The 16,895-nt window shown below is 40.7% G+C and overlaps 1 protein-coding gene across 3 annotated transcripts in view; it reads right to left on the bottom strand.

Annotated features, from left to right (window-relative positions):
* The window catches only part of golga4 (golgin A4), a 297,304-nt gene that overhangs the window by 147,344 nt on the left and 133,065 nt on the right, over positions 1 to 16,895 (bottom strand). For all 3 annotated transcript variants that reach the window (XM_072467359.1, XM_072467360.1, XM_072467361.1), the window contains exon 11: positions 12,430 to 12,577. In XM_072467359.1, the coding sequence (XP_072323460.1) occupies positions 12,430 to 12,577 (148 nt within the window). The remainder of the gene's footprint in view (positions 1 to 12,429; positions 12,578 to 16,895) is intronic.

The raw sequence follows: 16,895 nt of genomic DNA, 5'->3' as shown, positions 1-16,895 counted from the left end.
AGCTTAAACAATACTGTTCATACATGGACAATATTTCACAGAAGACAGTCATCTGCCAAATATTGACCAAGGACATGCAAAAGAGGATCCGAGTCATGATTAAACTTGCCAGCGAGTGAATCTATTCATGGAGTAATATGGAAATACAAGTTGAATCAAAGTCAAATAAGTTTTTGGATAGTCTACCACCATCACCAGACTTTGAAAGGCAACCAGTCACCAACAAATCAATCAAATGGGTATAGAAAACAGATTCCCATTTAAGTCTTATTTTCTCTTCAAGATTAAAATAGGAAAAGGACAAATTACTTAATCATTGAAGTGGTGCAAAGATTCACGTCAGGTTGTCAGCAACATTACCCTCAAATATCCTTGTACACTGTCATCAACATCCTCAAGAAGCACACAAAATACAGAGCAAACAAGATAAAATAGTTCTTTGAACACTTAATTAATTTATTAATATATATGTTGGGGATAAATGGAACAGGTGATTTTTTTTCCCAAAAAGAAAATTGTTGAAACTTTTTATAACAAAAAAAGTCCATTAAATATTGACATTTGCATCAGATTCTACACACGATGATGAATCACAAAATTTGACTATTCCAATGTGGTCCGAGATGCCCTCCCAGGCATCAGAAACATCTCTGAAACACAATGCCTAGAGTGTATCCTGCACCCAAATCCTGTTTAGTCATGGCCACATTATTTTATCAAGACTGAAGTCTAAAAGGTTCACCTTTTTAAGTTCCTTAATTGATTTATCTCTCCCTACCACCAGTCTTCTCCAAAATGACAACCCACCCAAAAATGTACATTTCAGAGTTGGGACTTTTCTGTAGTCACTCTTCCTGCATTCACTGGCACCGATTCTTTCAGTCACTTGGATCCAATGCCAATTAGTTAATTAATAAATATGGAATAAATAGCGCGTCTGTGTAAAGCTGACCATGAAACTACCAGATTATTTTTTAAAACATCTGGTTCACTTAATGTCGTTTCGGGATGAAAATCTCCCATGCTATCCCCCCTTCAAATCGTTCAAAAGCTCTCCTTAAAATACATTTTTCTGATCAAGTGTCTGATCATTTGTCCTTTTTCTTGGTAGCTCAAGTGTTCTTATGTCTCTGGGGAAACTCATGGGACAATTTTCTTCAGAACCATAAAGGGTCCACCCAATCCACTCAAATGTACAAAACGCTTATGAACTTCAGAGTTCATTAAAAAGCTTAGCAAAAGTTAACCTTTTAATGGTTGATTCCAAAGGAGCAGTGAGCACAATTGCCCAATACTGTTGCCAAATGAAAGATCCAACCACCCATTCACCACTTGGTCCTTTCATTAGTTGTTTTATTTAGATATTAGTAGTTTAAGGATATTATTCACTTGGACCAGCTGCTGACTGGAAAATAATTTGCTTAAACTATAACTAAAGCAGCTGCTTTGAAAAGTGATGAAATTCAGAAAAGCATTTACAATATCCATTACAGCTGACAGCAAAATTATTATACAATTGGGGGAAACTGATGCAAATTGATGGAGCATCAAAGGACACTGAGCTGAAGCAAAAAACCACATTGGAACATTTTTTTTTTTTTAAATCCACCAGCAGGTTAATTTGCTCTACGATATTTACATAATTGATTTCAGCTGCAATAACGTGAATGACACTCAGTCTTTTTTTAAAAGATTTCAAACAAATAGTAAGTACATAGTTTTTCTTTTGAGCAAAAATTGTAACAGCAGTTTCTTATGTGCAAGCCCGTAAAATCTAACTTCTAGCTCTCACATCCAGAACTGCCATGCCATTAATGCCAAAATGGAATTGCAATTATTTCCTTAACCAGTTCAAAATAACAGCATGTACACAAATATAAAATGTATCAAATCACCAGATTTTATAAAACTCATAATAAATGTGTAACTATGAGCACTATCAGGAGATAATATGAAATTATTGGCGTGGAGTTACAATATGAAAGTGCCAGATGTAAGATGCATTCTCAGTTAAGACTGCTAGGCAAGAAACAGTCATATTTTAGTTTTTGATGAGAATCATTTCATATAAATCTTGCGGGTTATCTGCCAGTCAAAACAAGTGATTGGTCTTTGTACCTGTCAAGGTCCATTTTGCTCATGTTACATAATCTACAATGGTGAACCACACAGCACAACATGCACAAGTACTGATTTATTATGGCACTTTCACAGCACATATCAGATGACATTTTCTTTAGTTAACAATGGCACATCAATGAAAGCAAGCAAGCAACAATGACAAACTTGCACAAAACTACACTTATGGCTACTTCAAAGTTAAAACTATGGATCTCAGGCAATTACATTGCTTTGCATTAAGGATTAATTTTGCCCTCACCCGCCACTACCCTCCACAAATATCTGACTTGAAGAAATAATGCTACAAGAAAACTTTGAAAAATTTGATAGAACACTCTTTGTGGGACTATAAACAGTGTTTTTTGAAAAGAATGACTTTTGCTGCATTGATTAATAGGTTAAGGTATAATAACAAAGTGTGAAGTCACCTGCAACTGTATTAAAATAATTTCAATATTCAACTGCATAACAAAGTTTATTTAAAATCTCTCCCAAATTACCCAATTTTATTAGGGCCTGCACTCAGCTAACTCACGCTATTATTTCTACTTGGGTAACATGGGACATGGAAAGATGCCGCCTTGCTTGTGCATATGCACAAACACAGCAGAAGCCAGAATGGCCGATGTATGATATGAGTACAGTCCACCTGTACACATCATATTTATCCACCACTGCAAGCCTGCTGTGTGGAACCACTTAGTTGGTATTCAGCGGTTTCAGCATTTGATTCTGAGGTGCTGTGTTTTCTCAGCCTGTTAAGACTGGACCAGACAGAATATTACTCCAGTGAGGCATCAATACATAAATTGCACCAGCTCAACTAAGAGATTTAGCAACAGAGAATTGGTGGTTTCTTTCATTCAGACAAGCATCTGCCACAAGTCAAATTTTAACACCATTATTCAAAGCATTTTGCAAATTTAATAAAAGCCCAAGTTACTGAGGTCACCCATGGTTCAGCTAGTTAAGGTAATGGAGTAGCTGGGCCACAGTGATCAAGGTTTATCCCTAATCGGAGGCAAAATACAAGATCTCAGCCAGCTAGCAGCACAGGTGCAACAATTTGCTTCAACATAGGCTTGGTTTTGGAAAGGATGGGAAGAGGCATAAAGTTAAACAGAAGTCAGGCAATATTCCCATCTCTCAACACCATCTGTCATCACAGGCTTGGTCATCAGGTGAGGATAGAATTGGGCTGGGGCTGTGATACTGCACAGATGAATAACCTGCCAACACTCATAGATCAAAAAGGTCACTTAAGCAAGAATTCAATAGTAGATTACCAATAATACCAGAAAATTGGCAACGGGGAATCAGAAAAATAAACAAGAACTAAATAAGTCAAATACAGTATTTGGGTGCCTTGCCACAGCCACCAACGTTGGTGTTAACAGCATCTGAATTTTTATATCCAAATTCATATTGATTTTGAATTCTGCTCAGTATGAGTGTACATGCCATTATAAAACATGATTCTTCAATTCTTCTTACGGTGGACTTTAATTTACATAGGACATTAGCTTCTGCTGTGTAAGCAATGAATCTCAAGCACTTAAATATCACTGCAGACATTGAGTGAGTTCCATTACCAAGGGTCCTATTATGTTATAAAAACATAATCATTATGATTGTAAATTTTGGTCTCGCACCTGATGGCAAACTGTTCACATATAGAATTACATCTATTCACTGTGAAAAAGAAGCTAAGTGGGGCAATACCCAGTTGTTTCCACAAGAGGCTGCTGTAGAATGGGAGATAAATTAATTCTCAAGTATTTCATTCAAAATTATTGCATAGGACAACTGTTTTAGTGCTGATTGAAAATGACTTAACTGCAGAAAACATGCTCAATCATGCAGAAATGTGCAATTCTTCACATTTGCATCTGCAAAAAATAAAACCATCCCTTTTATTTTAATATCTTCATAAAAAACACCAAACTAATTTAAATACATGGACCAATGCAACAAATTTATGAAAGGTGCTGGAAATAGGCACACAAATTGGAAAAATATAACCTGATGAATAATTCTGCCTTTTTTTAAAAGTATGTATTTTGCATGAAAGAAGCAACTGACTTTTGTCATGAATTAGCAGAGGATCGTGAACATAAAGGATTAAAACTATTGCCTGAGAAGCATAGGGTTTACTTGTTGAGCAAGTGCAAGCACTATGGAGTGTAAGAAATAAGAGCCCTTACCCCAGTCCTGTTCATACAAGGCTTGGGAAAGGCACCATGATTCACTTATTGGCATGCGTGGATGTACAGAAATAAAATGCCGTGTAAGATTTCTGCACAGTGAACCTTAAAACTAAAAAGTGAAAATCAACAGTGCCTTTCATTTAACAGTAACCTATTAAAATCTGTTTTATCAAGCAATACTTAATGCTATACTTCACCATCTTTGTTAAAATAATCCATTTCTAAGAATAAGAACTGATCAACAATGCTATCTCTGCTCATATACTCAAGCAAAACAGAATCACTGCCACATGAAATTTGCACATGATGCATAGTAACACAAATTATGATCAGATTACAATTTAATTGGACATGCCAACTTCCATGGGGCCAGAATGCTATTAACAGATGAATTTTAAAACCATTTTAAAAATGCATCATTTAAAATTCTGACAACGTAGTGGAGTTCCACCGATGCCAGCATCAAGACGTCATTCTTTCAGCAAGACCGACTGTTAGCAGGCTATTCAATCACTTGGGAAAGGAAACTATGGCAAGCCTGATTCTGGCCTCACATGCATCTTTTTCAACAGCTTCACTGCATGGTAATCAGTAGTGGGAAGTCTTAGCAGTTTATCTCCTCCATAATCTAGGCATAATGAAGCCAATGGGAGAGTTCGAACTGCTCACTTGCAAAGAAAAATATTCCAATTTTAATTACCTATGCTTCAATAATTTGAAAAGAAAGAAATTGTATGTAACAGAGGTGTTCAGGGTACAAAACATGGAAGATCGAATATAAAACATAGTGAATCATTGCTACTGAATATTTTTGCATGGATCTTGCAGTCAGAAGCCAAAGTACAGCATCCACCGCCATTCATTACACTTGCAGCTGACCACAGATTTTTCATGGGCTTTTAAAAAAGTATTTCACAGGGTGCGAATGTCACTGACAAGACCAGCATTTGTTGCCCATCCTTAAATGCTCTTGAGAAAGTGGAGGTGAGCCGCCTTCCTCAATCACTGCAGTCCATCTGCTGTACAGGGGCTGGTTTAGCACAGTGGGCTAAACAGCTGGCTTGTAATGCAGAACAAGGCCAACAGCACGGGTTCAATTCCCGTACCGGCCACCCCGAACAGGCGCCGGAATGTAGCAACTAGGGGCTTTTCACAGTAACTTCATTGAAGTCTACTTGTGACACTAAGTGCTTATTATTATTATTATGGGAAATAAATGTTATCGCGTCAATGACATTGCCACCCCGTGAAAGGATTTTATAAAAGCCCATTAAATTGCTATGAATGCTGTTGAATGAAAATGAAAATCGCTTATTGTCACAAGTAGGTTTCAAATGAAGTTACTGTGAAAAGCCCCAAGTCGCCACATTCCGGCGCCTGTTCGGGGAGGCTGTTACGGGAATTGAACCGTGCTGCTGGCCTGCCTTGGTCTGCTTTCAAAGCCAGCAATTTAGCCAGGTGCTAAACAGCCCCTTTGTCACAAGTAGGCCCACATTACCTTTGTCACAAGTAGGCCCACATTAACACTGCAATGAAGCTACTGTGAAAAGCCCCTATTCGCCACAATCTGGCGCTTGTTCGGATACACAGAGGGAGAATTCAGAATGTCCAAATTACCTAACAGCACGTCTTTTGGGACTTGTGGGAGGAAGCCAGAGCACTTGGAAGAAACCCATGCAGACACAGGGAGAATGTGCAGACCGTCCGCACAGACAGTGACCCAAGCCGGGAATCGAACCTGGATCCCTGGTGCTGTGAAGCAACAGTGCTACCATTAAGGAGTGGGTTCCTAGTTTTTGAACAAGTGACAGTGAGGGATAAGTACTATTGTTCCAAATAAGGATAGTGTGGGGTTTGTCTTCCCATGTTGTTGTTGTCCTTGTCTTTCGAGGGACCAGAAATTAAAATTTAGAAAGCGCTATCAAAGGAGTTTTGGCAAGCTGTTGCATTGCATCTTGTAATGCTGCACATTGCTGCAACTATGCGTCAGTGGTGGAGGCAGTGAAAGTTTAAGGTGGCGGATGGAGTACCAGTTAAGTGGGCTATTTAATTCTTTTTTTTTAAATTTCAAATTAAGGGGCAATTTAGCGTGGTCAATCCACCTACCCTGTGCAAACTCAACACGGACAGTTACCTGGGGCTGGGATCGAACCCGGGTCCTCGGCGCCATGAGGTAGCAGTGCTACTGCGCCACTGTGCTGCCCTTTGGGCCACCTAATTCTGGGTGGCATTACGTTGAAGTGTTATTAGAGCTCATCCAGGCAAGCACAGAACATTCTCCTGATTTGACATTTCTGCATGGTGGACAAGTTTAGGAGTCAGGTGAGTTAATCATTGCAGCCTCTGACTTACTCTTGGAGACACAGCACTTCTACAACTAGCCCAGTTACGTTTCTGGTCAATAGCAACCCCCAGAATCTTGATGGTGGGTGTTTCAGTGGAGATAAATGCTATTCAATGTCCAAGATAGGTAGTTAGATGCTCTTTTGTAGAAAATGGTCATTGCCTGGCACCTTTTTTTATATTAGTTCTTGGGACGTGGGCATCGCTGGCTGGGCCAGCATTTGTTACCCATCCCTAATTGCCCTTGAACTGAGTGGCTTGCTAGACCATTTCAGTGGGGGGCAGTTAAGAGTCAACCACATCACTGTGTGGGTCTGGAGTCACATGTCGGCCAGACTAGGTAAGGGCAGCAGATTTTCTTCCCTGAAGGACATTAGTGAAACAGATGGGTTTAAAAGACAATTGACAATGGTTTTGTGGTCATCGTTAAGACTTTTAATTCAAGATTTTTATTGACTTCAAATTTCACCATTTGCCACGGTAGGATTTGAACCCGGTCTCTGTATTACTAGTCCAGTGACAATACCACTACGCCACCGCCTTCCCTATTTGGCAAGTTACTTACCACTCATCAGCCCAAAACGAAATGTTGTCAGGTCTTGTGGCATATGAACATGTATTGCTTCATTATCTGAGTAGTTGTAAATGATACTGAACACTGCATTTGTCAGCGAACATCATCCCCACTCCTGACCTTATGTTGGAGGAATGGTCATTGATGAAGCAGCCGAAGATCGTTGGGCTTAAGGAACTCCGCTGAGGGAGTCCGGGCATGTCCTAGGGTTGAGGTGATTGGCCTCCACCAACCACATCCTTTGCACTGGATAAGAATCCAACCAGTGGAGAGCTTTCAGCCTTGATGGTCATTGACCTCAATTTCTTTCAGGTTGCTTGATGCCGCACTCGGTCAAATGCTGCCTCGATGTCAAGGGCAGTCACTCAGCTCACCTCTTGAATTAGAACATAGAACACAGAAAATACAGCACAGAACAGGCCCTTCGGCCCACAATGTTGTGCCGAACTTTTGTCCTAGATTAAGAACGAATCAATCTACACCTGAGCATTCTACCGTAATCTATGTACCTATCCAATAGCCGCTTGAAGGTCCCTAATGTTTCCGACTCAACTACTTCCACAGGCAGTGCATTCCATGCCCCCACTACTCTCTGGGTAAAGAACCTACTTCTGATATCCCCCTATATCTTCCACCATTCACCTTAAATTTATGTCCCCTTGTAATGGTTTGTTCTACCCGAGGAAAAAATCTCTGACTGTCTACTCTTATCTATTCCCCTGATCATCTTATAAACCTCTATCAAGTCGCCCCTCATCCTTCTCCGTTCTAATGAGAAAAGGCCTAGCACCCTCAACCTTTCCTCGTAAGGCCTACTCTCCATTCCAGGCAACATCCTGGTAAATCTCCTTTGCACCTTTTCCAAAGCTTCCACATCCTTCCTAAATTGAGGCGACCAGAACTGCACACAGTACTCCAAATGTGGCCTTACCAAGGTTTTGTACAGCTGCATCATCACGTCACGGCTCTTAAATTCAATCCCACTGCTAATGAACGCTAGCACACCATAGGCCTTCTGCACAGCTCTATCCACTTGAGTGGCAACTTTCAAAGATCTACGAACATAGACCCCAGGATCTCTCTGCTCCTTCACATTGCCAAGAACCCTACCGTTAACCCTGTATTCCGCATTCATATTTGTCCTTCCAAAATGGACAACCTCACACTTTTCAGGGTTAAACTCCATCTGCCACTTCTCAGCCCAGCTCTGCATCCTATCTATGTCTCGTTGCAGCCGACAACAGTCCTTCTCACTATCCACAACTCCACCTATCTTCGTATCATCTGCATATTTACTGACCCACCCTTCAACTCCCTCAAACTGGCCAAATTCCCCACTATCCCATGCCTCCTTACTTTCTGCATAAGCCTACCATGGGGAACCTTCTAAAATGCCTTACAAAAATCCATGTACACTACATCCACTGCTTTACCTCCATCCACGTGCTTGGTCACCTTCTCAAAGAATTCAAGAAGACTTGTGAGGTAAGACCTACCCCTCACAAATCCGTGCTGACTATCCCTAATCAAGCAGTGTCTTTCCAGATGCTCAGAAATCCTATCCCTCAGTAACCTTTCCATTACTTTGCCTACCACCGAAGTAAGACTAACTGGCCTGTAATTTCCAGGGTTATCCCTATTCCCTTTTTTGAACAGGGGCACGACATTCGCCACTCTCCAATCCTCTGGTACCACCCCTATTGACAGTGAGGACGAAGAGATCATTGCCAACGGCTCTGCAATTTCATCTCTTACTTCCCATAGAATCCTTGGATATATCCGGTCAGGCCCGGGGAACTTGTCTTTCCTCAAGTTTTTCAAAATGCCCAACACATCTTCCTGCCTAACAAATATCTCCTCGAGCTTACCAGTCTGTTTCACACTGTCCTCTCCAACATTATGGCCCCTCTCATTCCTAAATACAGAAGAAAAGTACTCATTCAAGACCTCTCCTATCTCTTCAGACTCAATACACAATCTCCCGCTACTGTCCTTGATCGGACCTACCCTCCCTCTAGTCATTCTCATATTTGTCACATAGGTCTAAAGGCCTTGGGGTTTTCCTTGATCCTACCTGCCAAAGATTTTTCATGCCCTCTCTTAGCTCTCCTAATCCCTTTCTTCAGTTCCCTCCTGACTATCTTGTATCCCTCCAGCACCCTGTCTGAACCTTGATTCATCAGCCTTACATAAGTATCCTCCTTCCTCTTAACAATACATTCAACCTCTCGTCAACCATGGTTCCCTCACTCGACCATCTCTTCCCTGCCTGACAGGGACATACATATCAAGGACATGTAGTATCTGTTCCTTGAACAAGTTCCACATTTCAATTGTGTCCTTCCCTGACAGCCTGTTCCCAACTTATGCACTTCAGTTCTTGTCTGACAGCATCGTATTTACCCTTTCCCCAATTGTAAACCTTGCCCTGTTGCACGCACCTATACCTCGCCATTACTAAAGTGAAAGTCACAGAATTGTGGTCACTATCTCCAAAATGCTCCCCCACTAACAAATCTATCACTTGCCCTGGTTCATTACCAAGTACCAAATCCAATATGGCCTCCCCTCTGGTCGGACAATCTACATACATTAGAAAAGCTTCCTGGGCACACTGCACAAACACCACCCCATCCAAACTATTTGATCTAAAGAGTTTCCACTCAATATTTGGGAAGTTAAAGTCGCCCATAACTACTACCCTGTGACTTCTGCACCTTTCCAAAATTGAGCTCTTTCGTCCAAGTTGAGCCCAAGACTGCAGCGGGGTCAGGAGCTGCGTGGCCCTGATGAAACTCAAGCTGGGCAACAGCGAGCGGGGAATTGTTATGTAAGTGCCACTTGATAGCGCTATCAATGACACATTCCATTATTTTTGCTGATGATCAAGGGTACTCATCTGAGGGAGGGTGAAAGTTGGTAATCTGCAGGAGGTACTCTAGCCTGTAATGCTCTGAGACTTAAATGGTGTCCAGAGTCAATGTTGAGGACTCCGACAGCCATTTTCTTCTGACTGTATACCACTGTGCCATCATCTCTGATAAGTCTGTCCTGCAGGTGGAACAGTACATACCCGGGGATGATTGAGATGCCTGGGGCATTGCCCGCAAAGTAGGAATTTGTGCGTATGACGAAGCCAGGCTGTTGCTTCCCAAGTCTGTGGGGCAGTTCTCCCAATTTTGGCACATGTCCCAAGATGTCATTATGGATGAATTTTCAATGTTGACTGGGCCTTAGCCATTTCCGGTGACTAAGTCCATGCTGAGTGGTCTGTCTGGTTTTATTCTTTTTGGACTTTTCTGGACTGGTTTTCTGAAACTGAGAAGCTTGCTAGGCCATTTCAGAAGGGAGTTCAAAGTCAACCACATTTCCATGGATCTGGAGTCACGTATAGGACAGACCTGCAAGGAGACAGATTTCCTTCCCGAAAGGATATTGGTGCAGCAGATGGATTTTATGACAATCTGATAGTTTCCTGGTTACCATTACGGAGACTAACTTTTAATTCCAGATTAATTAATTAATTTTAAAGCAGAGAATTTGCCTGGGCCTCTGGATTACCAGTCTAGCAACATTACCACGACACACCAACATCCCCTTTTGTGCAACAATTTACTATTTTCGAAGTCTAAAACCTTCATGGGTATATGGGACGTGTGTGAACAAAGCAAGCAAAGGCACTGTCTCTTCAACTGAAACCTCTAAGTCTCAACTAGGGATTGTAAGCTGGAATATTTAATATAGTGTAAATTAATGTACAAAAGGCAGAATCAAGGGAAAGGTGGAAATAAACAAAAAATAAGAGACAAAAGAAAAGGTTCAAAACATGTTTTTTCATTTCTTTATGAATTTCCAACAATAATTACAGCGCGAAAGAATGAGATATGGCATTTGGAAAAGTAAATTTTTAGGGTGAGAGTTAATTAGCTAGTATTAAAGCTAATTATGCCATTACAAATTCACCTACGCTTGAATTGACAAGGCCTAACTTCACGATTGCCATGTGTTTCAGTGCTAACTTGCTCAGATATAGCAGTGCATTGAAGATTCTGGAAGATCAAGGCAAATCAGGTAGGATTTCTGCATTTAACTATGCAAATACAAACATTGGACGTTACTGTCCAAGTTATTATTCTTAATGGCTGATAGCCTCGCCATTACATTGAGTGCAAAATCGAGGACATTGTGTCTTCAGTGTTGAAATATAAACTGGAGTCATACAAACTCAAAATGAAGCTTAATTTTATACCATTTGGAATCAATAAGATGCACAAAAAAATAATACAAAAAAATATAAACTGGAGTCATACAAACTCAAAATGAAGCTTAATTTTATACCATTTGGAATCAATAAGATGCACAAAAAAATAACAGTTGGGCAAAAAAATTTACTTTTGTTACTTTAATAGGTTTAGCCGACCAGCTCATCACTTATTACAGAACAGCCCCAATAAGCTGATTGTAAATTGTCCTGCCATTAAATATACGGTAAAACTGGTCAAATTAAATAAGTACATGTAGCATCAGATTCTCAGTGATAATGCTCATTGATAAAACAGTGGTTCACCTCATTCAAACAAAATGAATCGTTGAGCCAGGGGAGGAATATAATGGCTATAAAGCAAGTGACTATTTATCTCACTATCATGAAGAATAAAAAATTAAAAAGCTTATTGAAATTTGAATTGTTCAAAATTAGACAACTTAAACTTCCATGACAACCAAGATATTCAGTCCACATCCAGTGCAGTTCTTAGTAACAAACTGAAACCATCAGAAAAATGCCAAAGGAATGAGCAGCAATAAAGCAAAGCTAGTGAATATTGACAGACAGCACCTGCAAGCATTATAAGTTTTGATCTTGTTAATTCGTATATCTTCCAAAGTTAGGAATCAGAAAAGTTAAAACATGCAATAACAAACAGGGTGCACAAAGTATCAACTGAGAGAAGCTGATGGAAACAAACTAATAATTTGAGCTCAGACAGATTTCACAAATGCTCAACTGCTAGTTAATGTCTGAAGTTAATTTGTTGATTAAAATATTTTACTGAACCAGACTTGCTATCTTTTCCTCCACATTCAAGTCTGAATTTGACTGAACTTAGACACCCATTTAAGGAATCCTTTTTGAAAAGAAACAAATAAAATATTTCAAAATTATACACAGCAGGAACTGCTTACCAGCTTTGTCAGACTTCTCTTTCTGTTCAAGCAGCTCTTCACGTTGTCCACTGAACTGCTGAAGTCTTGCACGAAGTTGAGAGATTTCCTCTTCTTTCATTTCCAATGTTTCATGCATTTGCCGTTTTGTCTCTGCGATCACCATACCCTGTAATTTATCAATCCTTTATGTTTTTCTTAGAAGTCAACAGCACAGAAACAGGCCATTCAGGCGAATTGATCTATATTGGTGTTTACATGCCTCATATGCCTCCTCCTGGTCCAATTACTTCATCCCACCTTGTTCATGCCAAGCAGCTGATTAGAACAATGTTTGTCTCTTACAATGTTTCATTTTATCCCTAAACGCTATTGCCTTCTTTTGAAAGTTTGTTGCAAATTGAGGGAATTAATGGGGAAATCATGTTGGAAGAACTTCATAATTATTTCATAATTATTGCTAAACGCATTCGTTGACTCTGGAAAACTAAGTTTATATTTGTGGAATGGCAAATTTCTTTATGACAATAAAATGTCTGCATTTCTTTCAAGAAAATACAATTTTTGCAGTCATTTTAGTTTAGATTTTATCAAAATCCAACCATAAGCATTTATTATGCTACCTGAAATTTGAAATTAAAAGTGAAGATTCCCTTTACATAAATGCATACATGTGCACAAATACATAAAAAGCAAGTGCAGGACCTGATGCAGATTAGGGTAAGAGCAGAGTTTTTAACATGCCAATGGTTACGAAGGAGAGTGATGGGAGGCTGGTCAGGAAAACACCATGATAGTTGAGTCTGCAGGTAACAAGATTGGTGTTCTGACAGCAGATTGCCTAAGGCAACGGTGGAGACAAGCAATATTACAAAGTTGGAAGTAAGGAACCTAAAGGTCTTAGAGAGGGTATGGAGGTCAAAAGCCCAGGCCAAGGTCAAATAGATTGCTGAAAGGGTTCAGACAGTGGCCAGGGAAGGGAACAGAATCAGTGACAAAGATATAGACCTTGTTGGATGGGCATGGTAGCAGCTTTATTTTTGCCCAAATGTTTTGTTGGAACAAATTGCAGACTGTCTGTTCACAGATTTTGGGCAAGCAGCGTGAGAACACAGAAGTCTTGGAGTTCAAAAAGGCAATGAAGAGGTACTGATGGGTGCCACCTCTGCCAATATGGCAGCTAATCTCATATCTGGGGATTATCATTAAGGGCATCTTGTAAATGAGGAGAGGGTCACAAGAATATAAGGGTTTGCAGAGATGATGATACAGGTGTGGGTAGCAAAGCCATTGCTTCCACAGGATTCAGCAGCTGGTTTCTGTTTCTAAGTGACACTTGTGAGGTGGAATTGAAACATGGAAACATGGGGAAAAGAGATGGGGTCCTCAAACGTATCACACCGTTCAATGAGATCATGGCTGATTATTGACCTAATTCCAGCAATCTGTTTTTGCCACTATCCATCTATAGTTTTGGTTAACAAGTATCCATCAATCTCAGATTTAAAATTAACAATTGATCGACCATTCATTGATTGCCATTTGTGTCAGAGAATTCCAAACTCCTACCATCATTTTTGTGTAGAAATGTTCCCTAATTTCACTCCTGAACGGTCTGCTTCTAATTTTTATACAGCGTCCCGAGCCTGGATTCCTCAAACAGCAGAAATAGTTTCTCTTTATCAATCCTATCAGCTCCTCTTATCTTGAAAACTTTGATCAAATCATTCCTATCGTTCTAAATTCCAGGGAATACAACCACAGTTTTAGCAAACTCTCCTTGTAATTTAACCCTTGGCAGGCCATTTATTATTCTGGTAAATACACATTACACTCCCTCCAAGGTCCACTTAACGTTCCTAAGGTTTGATTTTCAGAATTGTTTGCTCTCGGTGTGCTCCAACAAGCATTTTGTTTAGCTGTAGCATCATGACTTTACCTCGTTATATTGCAGTCTTCTAGATATAATGGTCAGCATTCCATTAGCCTTTCTGATTATTTTCTGTACTTATTCATGACCATGGCCTTGTCATTATCTACAGACCTGAACTTCTAAAATCTCTTTGGACTCTGTTTCCAGCATTTCACCATTTAGAAAATATTATGTTCTATCCTTTTAGGTCAAAGTGGATGACCCAACACAGAGAGTCATTTGACACGGTTTTCCACATTTACTTAACCTGTCAATATCTCTGTAATTTTGTATTTCCATCTGGAATGCTACTTATCGCAGTCATTTAAATATGTAGCTACATATTTCATCATTAACGGGTCTCAGAAATTAGGTAGGTTAAGTGGATTAAGTGAAAGTAGGGGAACATTTGACATGATAATGGTATTATCAGGTTTATATCAGCTACAGAAAAAGACAAGGTGCAGTTTGTAGTAAAAGTAATTACTTGGGGGGAGGGCCAACTTCAATGTGGTGAGTACAGATTTGACACAAGTACACTGGAATCAAAGCATGTTAGGTAAAACTTTAAAGAGGAGATGGTTTGAGTACAGTTGAGGTACATTCCCACAAACAAGAACGGAAGTACACAAGCACCCTGGATGAAATAGATCGTAAGATGAAGCAGAAAAAGGGTGCATATAAGAGATGTGAGGGAGAATACAAGTGAAATTCAGGTTGAATGTACATAGTTCAAAGGGAAAGTGGAAAAAAGAAACAAAGGAAGCAAGGAAGGTGTATGACAAGAACATAAAAGTAAATCTAAAAGTCTTTTCTAAATGTATAAACAGTAAATGGGTTGGAACCGAGAGTCAGAGGCCATGGTTAATGCACTAAGCGGGGGCAGCAAGTGGTTAGCACTGCTGCATCACGGCACGGCGGTCTCAGTTACGATCCCGGCGCTGGGTCCATGTGGAGTTTGCACATTCTCCCCATGTTTGCATGGGTTTTACCCCCACAACCCAAAGATGTGCAGGGAGGTGGATTGGCCACCTAAATTGCCCCTTAATTGGAAAAAATGAATTGGGCACTTTACATTTTTTTTTTTAATGTTAATACATTAAACAAGTAAATTGCATTTCTTTTAATCAAGGAATAAGATGCTACCAAAGTCATAGTTCAAGAGGAAGGGGTTGAGACACCAAATCAGCTAACAATTGCTAAACTGGACATATTAAGAAAGCTGGCTGCACTTAAAAGCTAATAAATCACAAGGAAAGGATAAGTTGCATCTCAGGATACGGAGGAAAGAAGGGTAGAAACTACAACGGCATTGGCCATAATCTACCACTCCTCCTTAGATACAGGGATGGTGCAAGAGGACTAGAGAATTGCAAATGCTGAACCTTTGTTCAAAAAGGGGTGCAAGGATAAGCCTGATTTATACAGGTTAGTCAGTTTAAACTCAGTGTGGGAAAGCTTTTAGAAACAATCATGAGATGAAATTGGCACTTGGAGGAACATGGTTTAATTAACAAAAACCAACACGGATTTAAGGGAAAATTGTGCATAATAACTTTTTTTTTAAATGTTTTTATTCAAGGTTTTTCAATAATTTTTACAACACTCCAAAAAGGAAAATAATACAAGGAAAACAGGGCAATATGCCAACAAAACAAAACAACCTAAACCTCTAAACGATTAACAATTTAACACCCATCACAAAGCAAAATGGAGCACGTGCCCCTTACAAAAAGGAAAAGAAATCAGCTCCCCCCCCACCGGGTTGCTGCTGCTGCTGACCTCCACCTAACGTTCCGCGAGAAAGTCAAGGAACGGTTGACACCGCCCGGAGAACCCCTGCAAGGACCCTCGCAAGGCAAACTTTATCTTCTCCAACCTAAGAAACCCCGCCATGTCGTTGACCCAAGCCTCTACGTGTGGGGGCTTCGCGTCCCTCCACATTAACAAGAGCCTTCTCCAGGCTACCAAGGAGGCAAAGGCCAGAACTCTGGCCTCTTTCGACTCCTGCACTCCCAGATCGTCCTATACCCCAAATATCGCTATCCCCCAGCTCGGTTTTACCCGAGTATCCAAGACCTTGGACATAGCCTTTGCGAAGCCCTTCCAAAATTCCCTAAGTGCCGGGCATGCCCAGAACATATGGGCATGATTTGTTGGGCTCCCTGAGCACCTCACACACCTGTCCTCCACCCCAAAAAACGTACTCATCCTCGCCCCTGTCATATGCGCCCTGTGCACCACTTTAAACTGGATCAGGCTGAGCCTGGCGCAAGATGAGGAGGAATTGACCCTGCCCAGGCCGTCAGCCCACAGGCCCTCATCCAGCTCCTCCTCCCACTTGCCCTTCAGCTCCTCCACCGATGCTTCATCCGCCTCCTGCAGCTCCTGGTATATCTCCGATAACTTACCCTCCCCGACCCACACGCCCAAAACCACCCTGTCCTGTATCCTCCGGGCAGGCAGCAGCGGGAATTCCCCAACCTGCTTTCTCACGAACGCCCGAGCCTGCATATACCTAAAGGCATTTCCCGGAGGTAACCCAAATTTCTCCTCCAGCGCCCTCACTCCGCTC

This window comes from Scyliorhinus torazame, chromosome 11, assembly GCF_047496885.1.
Source record: "Scyliorhinus torazame isolate Kashiwa2021f chromosome 11, sScyTor2.1, whole genome shotgun sequence".
Classification (NCBI taxonomy): domain Eukaryota; kingdom Metazoa; phylum Chordata; class Chondrichthyes; order Carcharhiniformes; family Scyliorhinidae; genus Scyliorhinus; species Scyliorhinus torazame.
The sequence above is the reverse complement of the archived record's forward strand: the minus strand, read 5'-3'. Positions and strand labels throughout refer to the sequence as shown.